This window comes from Dendronephthya gigantea, unplaced genomic scaffold (genome assembly GCF_004324835.1).
Source record: "Dendronephthya gigantea isolate DGI-Jeju-01 unplaced genomic scaffold, DenGig_1.0 000480F, whole genome shotgun sequence".
In the NCBI taxonomy this organism is placed as follows: Eukaryota; Metazoa; Cnidaria; class Anthozoa; order Malacalcyonacea; family Nephtheidae; genus Dendronephthya; species Dendronephthya gigantea.
The window spans coordinates 1-15,065 of NW_021163490.1; the positions used below are offsets into that span (position 1 = coordinate 1).

Genomic DNA, 15,065 nt, shown 5'->3' on the forward strand with positions numbered 1-15,065 from the left:
TTTGACCCCCAATTGCCCCCCACTCATTTTAACCTGGCGCCGCCACTGTATGCAAGAACAAACAAGGGACGCTGCGAAAAGTGCAACCCAGGTCCTCCGGCAGGAATCGAACTATAGCTGAGGTGAGGTTAGGTATAGGGTTTTAGGTATGACGTTTGAGAAATTTTGAATTGACAAAATTCTGCTGATTTATAGGGACTAGGCCATGAATTTTGATGAATTTTGCATTAAAAAATACAATTGACATTTTTTAGCTTTATGCCCAAATCTAAAATTCTACAACTTTATTCTAACAATGCTACACGCTTTTTAAAAAACATATCTGTGCGAAAGCCTTCAAATATGATGGATTGCTTTAACAGAAAAAAGAATCCAGATTGCATCAGTTAAACTCTTCCATCAACCAAATTGTTGTGAAATGTTCATGTAAATCTCATAACTCCATATGGTGCCTTAATCTCAACGCATGCCAAATGTAAGGATAGCCTCCAAGTCTCCTAGAGTCCTCCATCTCTCTGGCAATATGCTGGCGAACTGTTGCTTCATCGTAATTGTTTTCCCGTCGTTTTAAACCGTACTCGCGCAATTTTCTCTTAAGTGTTCGTATATGGATCTTCACACCATGATATTTGCCAAGTAGAACGACAATTGGGGTGTACTGGTAAACTCTATTGAAATAATCTTCAATTACATTTTTGATATTGTTTTGAGGATCTTCGTTATATCGATTGTTAATTCTTGAACCACATTCGTGACAATAATTAGCTTTGGCATGCAAAACTTCAGTTCCACATGAACAACAAAACATCTCTGTAACAAGAATGGAACTACCGTCGCTTGCATTCCGCTGAACGCTCGCTGATGAAAACCTTGCCGCCGATATATGACCATAGAAGCCCAAATAAATGAGTCGGAGTAAATAAAAAATCCGTAAAACACTTGAGATATGTATTAAAATGAATTAAATATATATATAAAGTAGGCAATTTACTACAAAACTACTGTTAGAACCATGTATGTAGCGTGCTCAAATGATAGCGATGCCATTTGCTATAGAACTAGGACGTAACTTATATGGCTAATAAGTTACGTCCTAGTTCTAGGGCTATAGTATATGAACATCCCCTATGCACAATATTATGCACAATAACACGTGTAATCGTGTAAGACATGAGCCGGAGCGCATGCGCAAGACAATAAAATTCGTATGGTTAAAAAAAACGGAAGTACGGAGTAAACAATCAGGGGGTTGGAGTTATGAGATTTACATGAACATTTCACATCAATTTGGTTGATGGGAGAGTTTAACTGATGCAATCTGGATTCTTTTTTCTGTTAAAGCAATCCATCATATTTGAAGGCTTTCGCACAGATATGTTTTTTAAAAAGCGTGTAGCATTGTTAGAATAAAGTTGTAGAATTTTAGATTTGGGCATAAAGCTAAAAAATGTCAATTGTATTTTTTAATGCAAAATTCATCAAAATTCATTGCCTAGTCCCTATAAATCAGCAGAATTTTGTCAATTCAAAATTTCTCAAACGTCATACCTAACCCTAACCCTAACCCTATACCTAACCTCACCTCAGCTATAGTTCGATTCCTGCCGGAGGACCTGGGTTGCACTTTTCGCAGCGTCCCTTGTTTGTTCTTACATACAGTGGCGGCGCCAGGTTAAAATGAGTGGGGGCAATTGGGGGTCAAAGAAATGTTTTGGGGGAAAGACTAGAAAAGTATTTAAAAGTTAAAACAGTGTTACACTACTTACGTAACATGAAAAGATATGCGGGGCAAACAACACACCCCCCTAGCGCTTTTACTGCTTACATAAATATTGTAATACTCTGATCCTTCGCTCTACTCTATACTCTACATTCGCACTCCTTACTCGTATTCCGCATATTATATAAAATTCCGACGGCATCACGAAAAACTCACAAGGCATCGTATAAAATTCCGAAGGCCTATACATAAAATTCCGAAGGCCCTTACATAAAATTCTGAAGGCATCTTAAAAAATTCTGAAGGCATCATATAAAATTCTGAAGGAATCATATAAAATTCTGAAGGCCCTTACATAAAACTCTGAAGGCATCATATAAAATTCTGAAGGCATCAGATAGAATTTTGAAGGCATCATATAGAATTCTGAAGACATCACCTAAAATTCTGAAGGCATCATATAGAATTCTGAAGGCATCATATAAAATTCTGAAGGTATCATATAAAATTCTGAAGGCATTATATAAAATTCTGAAGGCATATATTTATATTTATGGCATGGCCCCTATGGGCCACCGTAATTATTGATGGATTGAACTCAACCGATTTCAATCCTTCTTAAAACATGCCCATCCGTATTTTTGGAAAGGTGTAATATCTCTTTTATCTTCAATTAAAGTTTAAACTATGATTTAATTATTCTATATAAAGCCGTTTAAGGAAACGATAACTGTTTATAAAGGATGATGAAAACCACCATATGGCGGCCATCTTGAATGCAAATATTAACATGCCTAAAAATCTTTCCTCGCAATATATGTAAATATTTTCATACACATTAAATTACTAGCTAGTAAGAATATAATCCCGTGCTTTTGGGCTTATATTCTACACAAACGTTCTTTGATAGAACCTCTAAAATCGCTATACTTTCGCAATATTAAATATATGATAATTAGTGAGAGCTATAAACGTATATTTGATCGTCTTGGTATAAATATTTATAAGTCTTATAAATCTAGTATTCTCTGTATATAGGTAACATAATTATACTTACTTTAAAATCAAGCGACAATATCCGTAACAAAATCTTCTGTAAATAATACGTATGACTCCAGCAATAGCCAAGACAGAACGACAGAACACGCTTCAAACAGTAAAAATTTTACAGCGGGAAGAGACGATCAAAGACGAACACGCGTTCAAAGTTCAAACAGATATCACGTGTCACTATGATATATATATATATATATAAATATATATATATATATATTCGAAAATGGCAACGTTGTATCTACGTTATTTGAAGGTTTATGAATACGTTTTGCTTTGACGTCGTCTCGACGTTAACAAAGGACGTTGCACAAACGTTAAATAAATACCTGTGTCACACGTCCAAGTTCTACGTCGCTACAACGTTATTAACACGTATAGTAATATCGCGACGGGAAAACAACGTCGTGGGAATGTCGTGGTTTAGTTAGGTCTGACCTGACATTCCCGCAACCTTCCGCTAACGTTGGGATTACGTTGTGTGTTAGCTGGGTACAGAGGCCATTTCGATAACCTTGAAATCCTTCGCGGATGTTTGATTTTTAAACGAAATAACTGTTTCATAATGTTCCCAGTTGCATTTCTAACATGTACATTTGAAAATGACATAAACTATGCTTAGGATTGCAAAGATATCTGACGGATTAAAATTCATGTTATTTGAACTAGTAAGGAAGCCATTAAAGAGGCCATTTCGATAACCTTGAAATCCTTCGCGGATGCTTGACTTTTAAACGAAATAACTTTGTCATAATGTTCCGAGTTGCATTTCTAACATGTACATTTGAAAATGACATGAACTACGCTTAGGATTGCAAAGATATATGAAGGATTAAAATTCATGTTATTTGAACTAGAAGGGAAGCCATTACAGAGGCCATTTCGATAACCTTGAAATCCTGCGCGGATGTTTGACTTTTAAACGAAATAAATGTCTCATAGTGCTCCCAGTTGCATTTCTCACATGTACATTTTGAAATTGACATGAACTACGCTTTGGATTGCAAAGATATCTAAAGGATTAAAATTCATGTTACTTGAACTAGAATGGAAGCCATTACAGAGGCCATTTCGATAACCTTGAAATCCTTCGCCGATGCTTGACTTTTAAACGAAATAACTTTGTCATAATGTTCCGAGTTGCATTTCTAACATGTACATTTGAAAATGACATGAACTACGCTTAGGATTGCAAAGATATCTGAAGGATTAAAATTCATGTTATTTGAACTAGAAGGGGGAGTAGGTAACCCCCATACAATAACGGAAGTAATTAGTATTCAAAGTATAGAACGGGTAATTAGTATTCAAAGGGTAGAACTGAAGGGTAATTAGTATTCAGAGGCTGATTTTCCCGAAGTTATGCGTGGTCTCCACGCAGGGTGAGAGTGTGAGGTTATTGAACCGTAATTAAGTACACAGTAAGGATTTGCGAGAAAAATATTTTATTTGTCAGGTAATACACGTTTAGTATGTCAACATTTTCATAGTATGTTTCTCTCCATAGCATTAGGACTGTTTATTTTATTACATGATATTATGAGAATGTTTCTTTCAATCCTACTAGGACTGTTGTTCATTTTAAGAGTTCATTTCCTAAATAATCTGAAGGGAACAGGTTTTTTATTTTTGCTTGTGATTACATTTGTCTCTCCAGCCATAACCCGTACGCTTCTACTTCAACTTTAGGACAATGTTGATATGCGTCGGCTGCCAAATGCTTCCCACAGGTCTCCAGCCATACTAGATTTTTTATCAGTATTTGCGCTTTCGGCATCCAAAACACTCCAAATTGATGGAGGAAATGTTCAGGTTTGCGAGGAGATCCTTCTCGTAGTGCCCGCCCTTATACGCAATTGTTGAGTGTTTGTTTTTTCTTAACGGCGGTTTTGTTTGTTATTACATTTGTCTCTTTCCAGCCATAACCGTACACTTCTACTTCAACTTTAGGAGTTAGGACAATGTTGATATGCGTCGCTGCCAAATGCTTCCCGCAGGTCTCCAGCCATACTAGATTTTTTATCAGTATTTGCGCTTTCGGCATCCAAAACACTCCAAATTGATGGAGGGAATGTTCAGGTTTGCGAGGAGATCCTTCTCGTAGTGCCCGCCCTTATACGCAATTGTTGAGTGTTTGTTTTTTCTTAAACGGCGGTTTTGTTTGTTATTACATTTGTCTCTTTCCAGCCATAACCGTACGCTTCTACTTTAATAGGAGTTAGGACAATGTTGATATGCGTCGCTGCCAAATGCTTCCCGCAGGTCTCCAGCCATACTAGATTTTTTATCAGTATTTGCGCTTTTGGGCATCCAAAACACTCCAAATTGATGGAGGGAATGTTCAGGTTTGCGAGAAGATCCTTCTCGTATCAAACATATTGTTCACAAAAGGTAATTTGTGAGCGCTACGGTGTGCGCTACTCCCACGTGCGATGATGTGCGCACAGGCATTTGTTTACACACATTGTCAGTTGATGACTTTGTCTAAACGCGTTTATGCATACATTACTGGTAATAGGTTTTAATGACAGGACGAACCTGAACATGTTCCCCTCCAAACAAAGAGTAGCTTGCTAATAAATATCACACATCGAACAAAAATTGCCCGAGAAAACACAGATCGAGTTGGGAATAAAAAAATGTTAGCCTATACTCGCGCGGTTCAGTTATACATAACCTTTGGGTGATGATGGAACGTGTGCAGACTCTCAAAGGCTTGCCATTAAAACTGTACTCTTAACGTTATCGGAGACTCGGAATGACTTCGACACTGAAAGACAAATATCTGAAAAGCTAATGTGGGTGACTGAGTTTCTGATAGAGGATGAAATAAATCTAAAGACACTGTTAACAAAACGTTTCCTATCCTCATGTTTCAAAGTTGGATTCCGCACAAAACGCAATCATAACTTCGAAGGGAAAAGTAAAGTGTTTCGTGTTTATTCAAACAAAACACCTATGCGACACAAGAAATACGGTTACCATATGAACGTCAAAAAACCAATCGAGTATTTAAATGTGCCACTCCGGACGCATGGTGTACGATCTATGATAATGACTGGTGGATAGAAGTCACCGACTGTATGCTGACACGTGAACAGATGTTTCTGCTAGATTAATTTCTACTTATTGATGATTGCACATTTCATCAAAATACAACAAACCGCAAGTTTAAGTGATTATAGAACAATAGTTAATCGTATCATGAATTACCATCTATTTAATAGTTGTAAAGTACCTAAACTATATTAAACAAAACTATCTTTTCCGATTCACACTAAAATTTTGTTTTCACTCTACACAATACCCCTGCCCATAAACACTACATACATCAAACGCATGATGTACGCAAGAAACAGCGTAAAGTCATAAAAAGTAAACCATATAAATTGTTAAAATAATTTATTTCATTGTAAATATTTTTTACAATAAATGTATTTTTAAACTAAACTAACTAACCAAAACACTCCTCGCCCATCTTCTGTGACAAACAAGGCACACCAATGACTTCCGGGTTTGTTACTCTGATCAGTATTGACCACGAAACCTTCTGGCCTTCTTCTTATTAAACCAGGTAAACGATCGGATGGTAAAACGTCTGTAAAGACGGTCTTTGTAAACGAGTCACTTTTTAATATTTTCAAAATTTGTAACGTATTCATGTTCAGTTAGTGAAGTCACACAGCACGTTCCTGTTCGCGTCAGTTTCGATAAGACTTTGAAATTCACCAAGCACCACAATATTTATAGTCGCCTCCAAGGCCGTTCCTAACTGACATTCGATCGAGACATTTCCCTTTCTAATTGTTGTGCATGATCACCAAGGCACAGGTCTGGAGTGAGATCGAACACAAACAGTGTAAAACCGTCTGCATATTCTTCACGAGTTATACCATTGCCCTGATTCTCAAACATTTTATGTGTCCCAGCGTACAGTGTTTGGAATGCCGAAATGTAGTTACTTCCTCTTGCACTCGCAAATTTTAGTTCAAATGGTTTTCCAGGTAGGTTTTCACCGTTTACACTCAGCCCAAAATTTGTGATGTCGTAGTTCTTGAAGTTGAACGGATTCTTTGAATAACTACCATTGAACGCATCTGCATCGACCATACCAATAACGACACGATTTGGTAGAATACCTTGAAATATGTTGGGTTGATTTCCCGACATGTTTCCTCGGGGTGCAGTGACAACTTTACATTCGACGCGATTGATTGGATATTTGGCCGTCGTATGCTGTAGGGCTTGGGAATGGTTTATTATTACACTTGGCGATATGTTGACGCACACAAAATACACATTCTCCAATAACTACTTTGAAACTTAGGTCCTCAGCAGATGAGACTAAACAAAATGGGTTTCGTGATCTAACCAGTTTAATCTTTATTGGAACAGCCCCGAGAATATAGCGCTCTTGTGCGAATAGATCCGAATGTAGTCTCCCTTCCATAGCAACAGATCTACTCCCACGAGTATGTGTATGACGTTCTTTTAGACCTGTATTCACATCTGCTTGACGAGCTAGCGGGTTGACATTGTCCATTTTTTCCGCACTATCTTTGTAAAATAAAGCAGTGGTGAGATGAGAATCTTTGGCATCCGTGCTAAAGTTCAGGATAGTTTCCATATAAGCTTGGTAAGGAAAGGCCGTACTGGACGGGGTTACCAATTTGTTGTTTAGGAACACTTCTACTTGTGAGAACAGTGCATGCATCCAGAGGTTCACAGGACCGACCTGGACATCTTGAGCAACATTTGCACCGTCTGGCATTGTAATCTTTGCTTTAACGTGCAGGTAACTGTTTGCTAAATCGATATAAACTCCGGAGTTTGCTGCGCAAAGGAATTCAATTGTGTCACAGGCTGTTATGCTTGTGACAGGATCAATATCCTCCCAAAATCCTTTTTCCATTTCTACTTGCGTCGGTGGTACAGAAAATAATTCAAGTTCAGATTTGGAACACATACACAAATCTTTATGAATTGTTTCAACGACTTGAGCCATGCCACTTTGGTTTATAGTTATCAAGAGATGTTTTCTGCTTCTTGGCTTGAGAAGAAATGTTAGGTTTATCTTGTGCTGATCTTTTTAAACCTTTTTTCTGTCCACTACCAGTCATCAATTCCTTGACAGCTTTATCGGCGACATCAGTGACAGCTTGTTTCCCACGGACTTTTATTGACTGAAAAGTGGAATAGCAAACCTCGCAATGCTCTTGAAAATTCCACCAATACCATCACTTCTCTGCATGCGTGCACTACGAAATCCCGCAATATTACCACCTCGTTGATTATTTAAATAATGTTCTTTTAGTAGTTTTTGATCAACAACTAGTCTTCCCCGCATCTTCAAATAAAGTACTGTGATCGCTTTTGTCTAAAGTGAAGTGTCACGATCGACTTTCCAAACTCAAATGAGACATTTTCGTTGCGGTCGTTCCTTATATTGACTTCAATCGTTTCAAAAGAGTTCACTTTCACAGGAACGTATTGTAAATTTCGAAAACTGGCGTGAACGGTCTTTCCATACTCGCCTTCGATATTTACAATTCTTAAAAGCGGAACTTTAATATCGCCTACAAACTGCGCATCTACAATGTCCGTATAGATATACATTGAAGAAAATCTGGCATTTATATCAGCCACAAAAGGGCTTGTCGTTTTCTTTTTGATCACGATGTCTTCGCCAAACCCTAGCATCGCAGCTATGTCACCAGTCATCCACACCCAAGCCCTGTGTTTAACATCAACGCTTACTTTGCGAGTGTTACGATTATAAGTGAATTTATTTTTGTTTGACCTTCCTTAGTCATGGATGCATTCATCGCTTTAACAAGGTCTGCGACGGTTGCAAAATGTGTGTCTTTTAACAAACAAGTTTCATGCTTGTCCACATGATAAATAAATGACTGTTGCACTCCCTGTCTTAGTGTACTCCATGTGTGTGGGTAATCTGTTGGTGATCTGTTTGTCCCTTTAGGGACTAAAAAAGTCCCACAAGGGACAAACAGTCCCGCTATATGTTTCTCTTTGAAAAGCCCTTCATGCATCCAGAGCTTTAGGGACTAAAAAAGTCCCGCAAGGGGTAAACAATCCCGCTATATATTGTATGTTTCTCTCTGAAAAGTCCTTCACACATCCAGAGCTTTAGGGACTAAAAAAGTCCCGCAAGGGACAAACAGTCCCGCTATATATTGTATGTTTCTCTTTGAAAAGCCCTTCATACATCCAGAGCTTTAGGGACTAAAAAAGTTCCGCAAGAAATGATCATTTTACCCGGGCAGTGAAAGGTCGCGCTGGTTGGACTTCATTACCCACACACATGGAGTACACTAAGACAGGGAGTGCAACAGTCATTTATTTATCATGTGGACAAGCATGAAACTGGTTTGTTAAAAGACACACATTTTGCAACCGTCGCAGACCTTGTTAAAGCGATGAATGCATCCATGACTAAGGAAGGTCAAACAAAAATAAAATTCACTTATAATCGTAACACTCGCAAAGTAAGCGTTGATGTTAAACACGGGGCTTGGGTGTGGATGACTGTGACATAGCTGCGACGCTAGGGTTTGGCGAAGACATCGTGATCAAAAAGAAAACGACAAGCCCTTTTGTAGCTGATATAAATGCCGGATTTTCTTCAATGTATATCTATACGGACATTGTAGATGCGCAGTTTGTAGGCAATGTTAAAGTTCTGCTTTTAAGAATTGTAAATATCGAAGGCGAGTATGGAAAGACCGTTCACGCCAGTTTTCGAAATTTACAATACGTTCCTGTGAAAGTGAACTCTTTTGAAACGATTGAAGTCAATATAAAGAACGACCGCAACGAAAATGTCTCATTTGAGTTTGGAAAGTCGATCGTGACACTTCACTTTAGACAAAAGCGATCACAGTACTTTATTATAAGATGCAGGGAAGACTAGTTGTTGATCAAAAACTACTAAAAGAACATTATTTAAATAATTAACGAGGTGGTAATATTGCGGGATTTGGTGGTGCACGCATGCAGAGAGGTTATGGTTTTGGTGGAATTTTCAAGAGCATTGCGAGGTTTGCTATTCCACTTTTCAAGCAAGGAGCAAAAGCGGTGGGTAAAAGGGCAATACAAGCAGCGACAGAAGTAGGTCAGGATGTACTTCAAGGAAAGAATATTTCGAAGTCAATAAAAGCCCGTGGGAAACAAGCTGTCACTGATGTCACTGATAAAGCTGTCAAGGAATTGATGACTGGTAGTGGACAGAAAAAAGGTTTAAAAAGATCAGCACAAGATAAACCTATCATTTCTTCTCGAGCCAAGAACCAGAAAACATCTCTTGATAACTATAAACCAAAGTGGCATGGCTCAAGTCGTAGAAACAATTCATAAAGATTCGTGTATGTGTTCCAAATCTGAACTTGAATTATTTTCTGTACCACCGACGCAAGTAGAAATGGAAAAAGGATTTTGGGAGGATATTGATCCTGTCACAAGCATAACAGCCTCTGACACAATTGAATTCCTTTGCGCAGCAAACTCCGGAGTTTATATTGATTTAGCAAACAATTACCTGCACGTTAAGCAAAGATTACAATGCCAGACGGTGCAAATGTTGCTCAAGATGTCCAGGTCGGTCCTGTGAACGTCTGGATGCATGCACTGTTCTCACAAGTAGAAGTGTTCCTAAACAACAAATTGGTAACCCCGTCCAGTACGGCCTTTCCTTACCAAGCTTATATGGAAACTATCCTGAACTTTAGCAAAGTTGCCAAGGATTCTCATCTCACCTCTGCTTTATTTCACAAAGATAGTACGGGAAAAATGGACAATGTCAACCCGCTAGCTCGTCAAGCAGATGTGAATACAGGTCTAAAAGAATGTCATACACATACTCGTGGGAGTAGATCTGTTGCTATGGAAGGGAGACTACATTCGGATCTATTCGCACAAGAGCGCTATATTCTCGGGGCTGTTCCAATAAAGATTAAACTGGTTAGATCACGAAACCCATTTTGTTCAGTCTCATCTGCTGAGGACCCAAGTTTGAAAGTAGTTATTGAAGAATGTGTATTTCGCGTGCGACGCGTCAACATATCGCCAAGTGTAATAATAAACCATTCCCAAGCCCTACAGCATACGACGGCCAAATATCCAATCAATCGCGTCGAATGTAAAGTTGTCACTGCACCCCGAGGAAACATGTCGGGAAATCAACCCAACATATTTCAAGGTATTCTACCAAATTGTGTCGTTATTGGTATGGTCGATGCAGATGCGTTCAATGGTAGTTATTCAAAGAATCCGTTCAACTTCAAGAACTACGACATCACAAATTTTGGGCTGAATGTAAACGGTGAAAACCTACCTGGAAAACCATTTCAACTAAAATTTGCAAGTGCAAGAGGAAGTAACTACATTTCGGCATTCCAAAAACTGTATGCTGGGACACATAAAATGTTTGAGAATCAGGGCAATGGTATAACTCGTGAAGAATATGCAGACGGTTTTACACTGTTTGTGTTCGATCTCACTCCAGACCTGTGCCTTCGTGATCATGCACAACCAATTAGAAACGGAAATGTCTTGATCGAATTTCAGTTTGGAACGGCTTTGGAGGCGGCTATAAATATTGTGGTGCTTGGTGAATTTCAAAGTCTTATCGAAATTGACGCGAACAGGAACGTGCTGTGTGACTTCACTAACTGAACATGAATACCTTACAGATTTTGAATATATTAAAAAGTGTCTTGTTTACAAAGACCGTCTTTACAGACGTTTTACCATACGATCGTTTACCTGGTTTAATAAGAAGAAGGCCAGAAGGTTTCGTGGTCAATACTGATCAGAGTAACAAACCCGGAAGTCATTGGTGTGCCTTGTTTGTCACAGAAGATGGGCGAGGAGAGTTTTGGGACTCGTACGCGAAAGCGCCAGGATTCTACATTTAACACTTTACTCGGTTTTTGGAGAAACATTGCAGTACATTTAGTTGGAACACAAGGGTTTTGCAAGCACCCAACTTGGACGTGAGTGAACAGTATACGTTATTCTTTGCTTTGTATCGGTGTAGGCATATTCCAATGTCAACCATTGCAAACATGTTTACAGATAGCAGAGAATGGAATGACATGCTTGTATGTGACTTTATACAAAAGTGGTGAATAAATACAAATAATGTTAGTTTAAAAATACATTTATTGTAAAAAATATTTACATAGAAATTAATTACTTTAACAATTTATATGGTTTACTTTTTATGACTTTACGCTGTTTCTTGCGTACATCATGCGTTTGATGTATGTAGTGTTTATGGGCAGGGGTATTGTGTAGAGTGAAAACAAAATTTTAGTATGAATCGGAAAAGATAATTTTGATTAATATAGTTTAGGTACTTTACGACTGTTAAATAGAAGGTAATTCATGATACGATTAACTATTGTTCTATAATCACTTAAACTTGCAGTTTGTTGCCTCGTACTCTAGCAATTAGAGGTGAGTTATAGTTATCTTGTATCTAGAGCCACCGGATTTTTGTGGAGCATGCTTCAAATACTCTGCAATTTGTTCCTCGATGTCTATTTCACTTACACCTTTGTGAACACATAGACGGCCTCTATAATTGAACAAAAAAAAACAATTATAGCTAATTATCAGAAAGGGTTAATAGCAATGAGCCAGTTGTTCGAAAGGTGGATTAGCACTAAAGCACCTGTACAGTACATGGGTACATTCATCACCAAAAAGAATATATTATAATTCATTATTTCCTGGTAAAGCCTGGCACAAATATCATGCGCCAAACAATAATTTACAAATATACTATGCTATACTTACTGATAACAATTTTCGAAACAGCAAGTTCTTTAAATGCCCGCTTTGCTTTTCTCCCCTTCAGACTATATAATGACCACAGCTTGTTTGTTCCGAGCTTAGCCAGGATTCTTCTTGTGCTAACACCATGGTTATGCCTACACAGAGCAAGGAAGAATTGTAACTAAAAGTAAAATATTTATATTAATTAATTTATCGTGAACAAAAACAGTACGTGGCAGAACAAATGGCAACCCAGGGTGTCTGCAGTATGCTCATTACCATTTTTTTCCTAGCATCTTCATCTGCAAGTCGATCATTAAGGTTTTCCAATTCCTCAACTGAGTCCAGAGGATTGGGAATAATATCCTCAAGCATTTCATTTCCACTAACACCTCTTGTGGCACCAAGTACTACCCGCAAAATTGATAATGCTTCTTCTTGTTTTTCAAGCATTATATCAAGCTTCGTCAGAACAGATCTTTGAAGCCTAATGACATTTTAAATGTATTTATACTATTAATTATGTAACTTTGTTAGGAATGGATGACCAGCTTTCTTGATATTGGGAAATGACTGGCCACACCAGAAAACATACATGCACATAATTAACAATTAGATTACGAGCTCGAGATTTCTATGAGGTGATAGTTGATGAGGGCGAAGCCCGAATCAACTATCACCTCATGGAAATTGAGAGCAAGTAATCTAATTGTTTTAGTAGAATCAGAGATCAAGCACAATTAAAATATTCGACAAAATAATTTATTAATTTATTTCTTCATTAAATAAATAATTAACACGTTATCAATAATAATACGTAACGTCAACGTCACGAGGCATGCATGCTTGCATGCACGTCTTCGAACAGTTAGATAAATAATTATTTCAGACAAGTCGTAAACAAACAGCCATGCAAGAATTTATCAAGGAAAACTTATAAAAAAGTGAAACTGGCTTGGGTATAAGTATATAAATCATTCAAAGAAGAAATCCTTGCATTTTGGTGTAAGGCTTTTCAACGATAGTTGTTGACGATTGAAACCGAGCAGTTGTTAAAAGTGTAAGGCTGTGTTTGGTTGAAGTAGTTTGGATGAATATTTTGAACACTTCGGTTTGACACTGATGTTTTTTCGTCAAAATATTGGATCGCCAATTCACCATCGAAGAGTGGAGGCTTCGTCTTCGTTGTCTTCGTTAATAAAACGGCTTAATATGTTGGACATATTTTCTTTCTGGCGAAAGGACGGGCGAACGCTGTAAGACTCGATCGATTGGTCTGACTTATGACCGGTAACAGATTTTATGTGCCTTGCCTCGACATTACTGTCCGAAAGAACGGTAACAGATGTTGCACGGACACAGTGGTTGGTCAGATACGGCTCGATTCCTGCATTTTTGCTCATAACTTTCATCATGTTAACCAGCATCGCTTCACCAGCTGGCGCTTGACAAAACCAAACCTCGTCAATATCTGGGTTAAATTTCACAGATTCTGGTCTTGGTCGCTGAAAAAGACTTTCTACGTTCGGGTTGAGGTGTTTCAGATAGTTTTCCAGTGTTTTTACGGGACAGCGAAGAGAATCTGGGGTTTCAAACATTTTCCCATCTGACTCGTCAGCACTGTCATCGAGACCTCCTTGATGATTTTTGGTCGCCAACATTGTTCCAGGTAGGTCCTTTCGAAGTTCGTAGTACTTTCGTTTGCCTGGAGTTTCCCGAAGAACTAGCATTTGCTTCAACAGTTTTCGCTAGTTTTCTCGCCCCCTTTTTCCAAAGTATAGTGTAACGTAAAACCATGCAGTTCGGAGTAGTTGAGACGGGTTTGTTGTTTCAGCTTTGCCGAGTTGCCCGGTCTTGAAAAGTTGTTGTAGTTGCTCTTTCGTTATGGGATTTTTATGGGTTACCGAACTTATTTTCCCCTCCTTCATCATATTGACACAAATAGCGTTGAGTGTTTTATTTGCCAAACTGAACTCCGGGTTGCCAACTATCGACCAAGGTTTGTTGTTTGGTTGTTGTCTCAGGTAGCGGTCGAGTGCAGCTCGAATAGCTTTTAGTGAAGAAACTTTAAAACACGTCCCATTTTTCTGCCGAACACAGGCATAAAACAGCTGCAGACATCTATTTAGCTCTGCTTTCGACTGCTCCTCGATAGGAGTGCTGAACTTGTTTTGACTTGCAAACCATTCTTAAGGAAAAAGGTTGTTTTTGGTTTATTTAATTTGTTGTTTTTGTATTTGTTGACATCGTTATTAAAATGCGAACGACTCAACCTCAATGCTTGTTTAGTTAATTTAATTGAACTTTTTACCTTTAAATATCTTGACCCCGTATTTTGTGGCTGCTTTAGTCTTCTCTGGAATTGCCTTCTCAAGTAAACAATCAAGTTCATCCTCAGAAACCTCAGAAAACCGCGAGCCGGAGGCCATTTTTTTAAAAAATACGCCAGAAATACGAATGTTTCGCTACTCGCTATCTATCAACAATTAGATAG

General features: G+C 38.2%; 1 protein-coding gene and 1 pseudogene across 1 annotated transcript; one reads left to right on the plus strand and one right to left on the minus strand.

The window, feature by feature from the left end:
• The first annotated feature begins 10,957 nt into the window (after positions 1-10,957).
• LOC114543555 (uncharacterized protein F54H12.2-like) lies at positions 10,958-11,464 on the plus strand. Its single transcript, XM_028562489.1, has one exon. It carries the CDS (start codon positions 10,958-10,960, stop codon positions 11,462-11,464), a length of 507 nt encoding a protein of 168 aa, XP_028418290.1.
• Positions 11,465-13,725: 2,261 nt separating this feature from the next.
• LOC114543553 lies at positions 13,726-15,000 on the minus strand (annotated as a pseudogene).
• Between the last annotated feature and the right edge of the window lie 65 nt (positions 15,001-15,065).

What these genes read in the sequence shown, in the direction of transcription:
- LOC114543555 (XM_028562489.1), top strand. Translation starts at nt 10,958, where the DNA reads ATGTCGGGAAATCAACCCAACATATTTCAAGGTATTCTACCAAATTGT.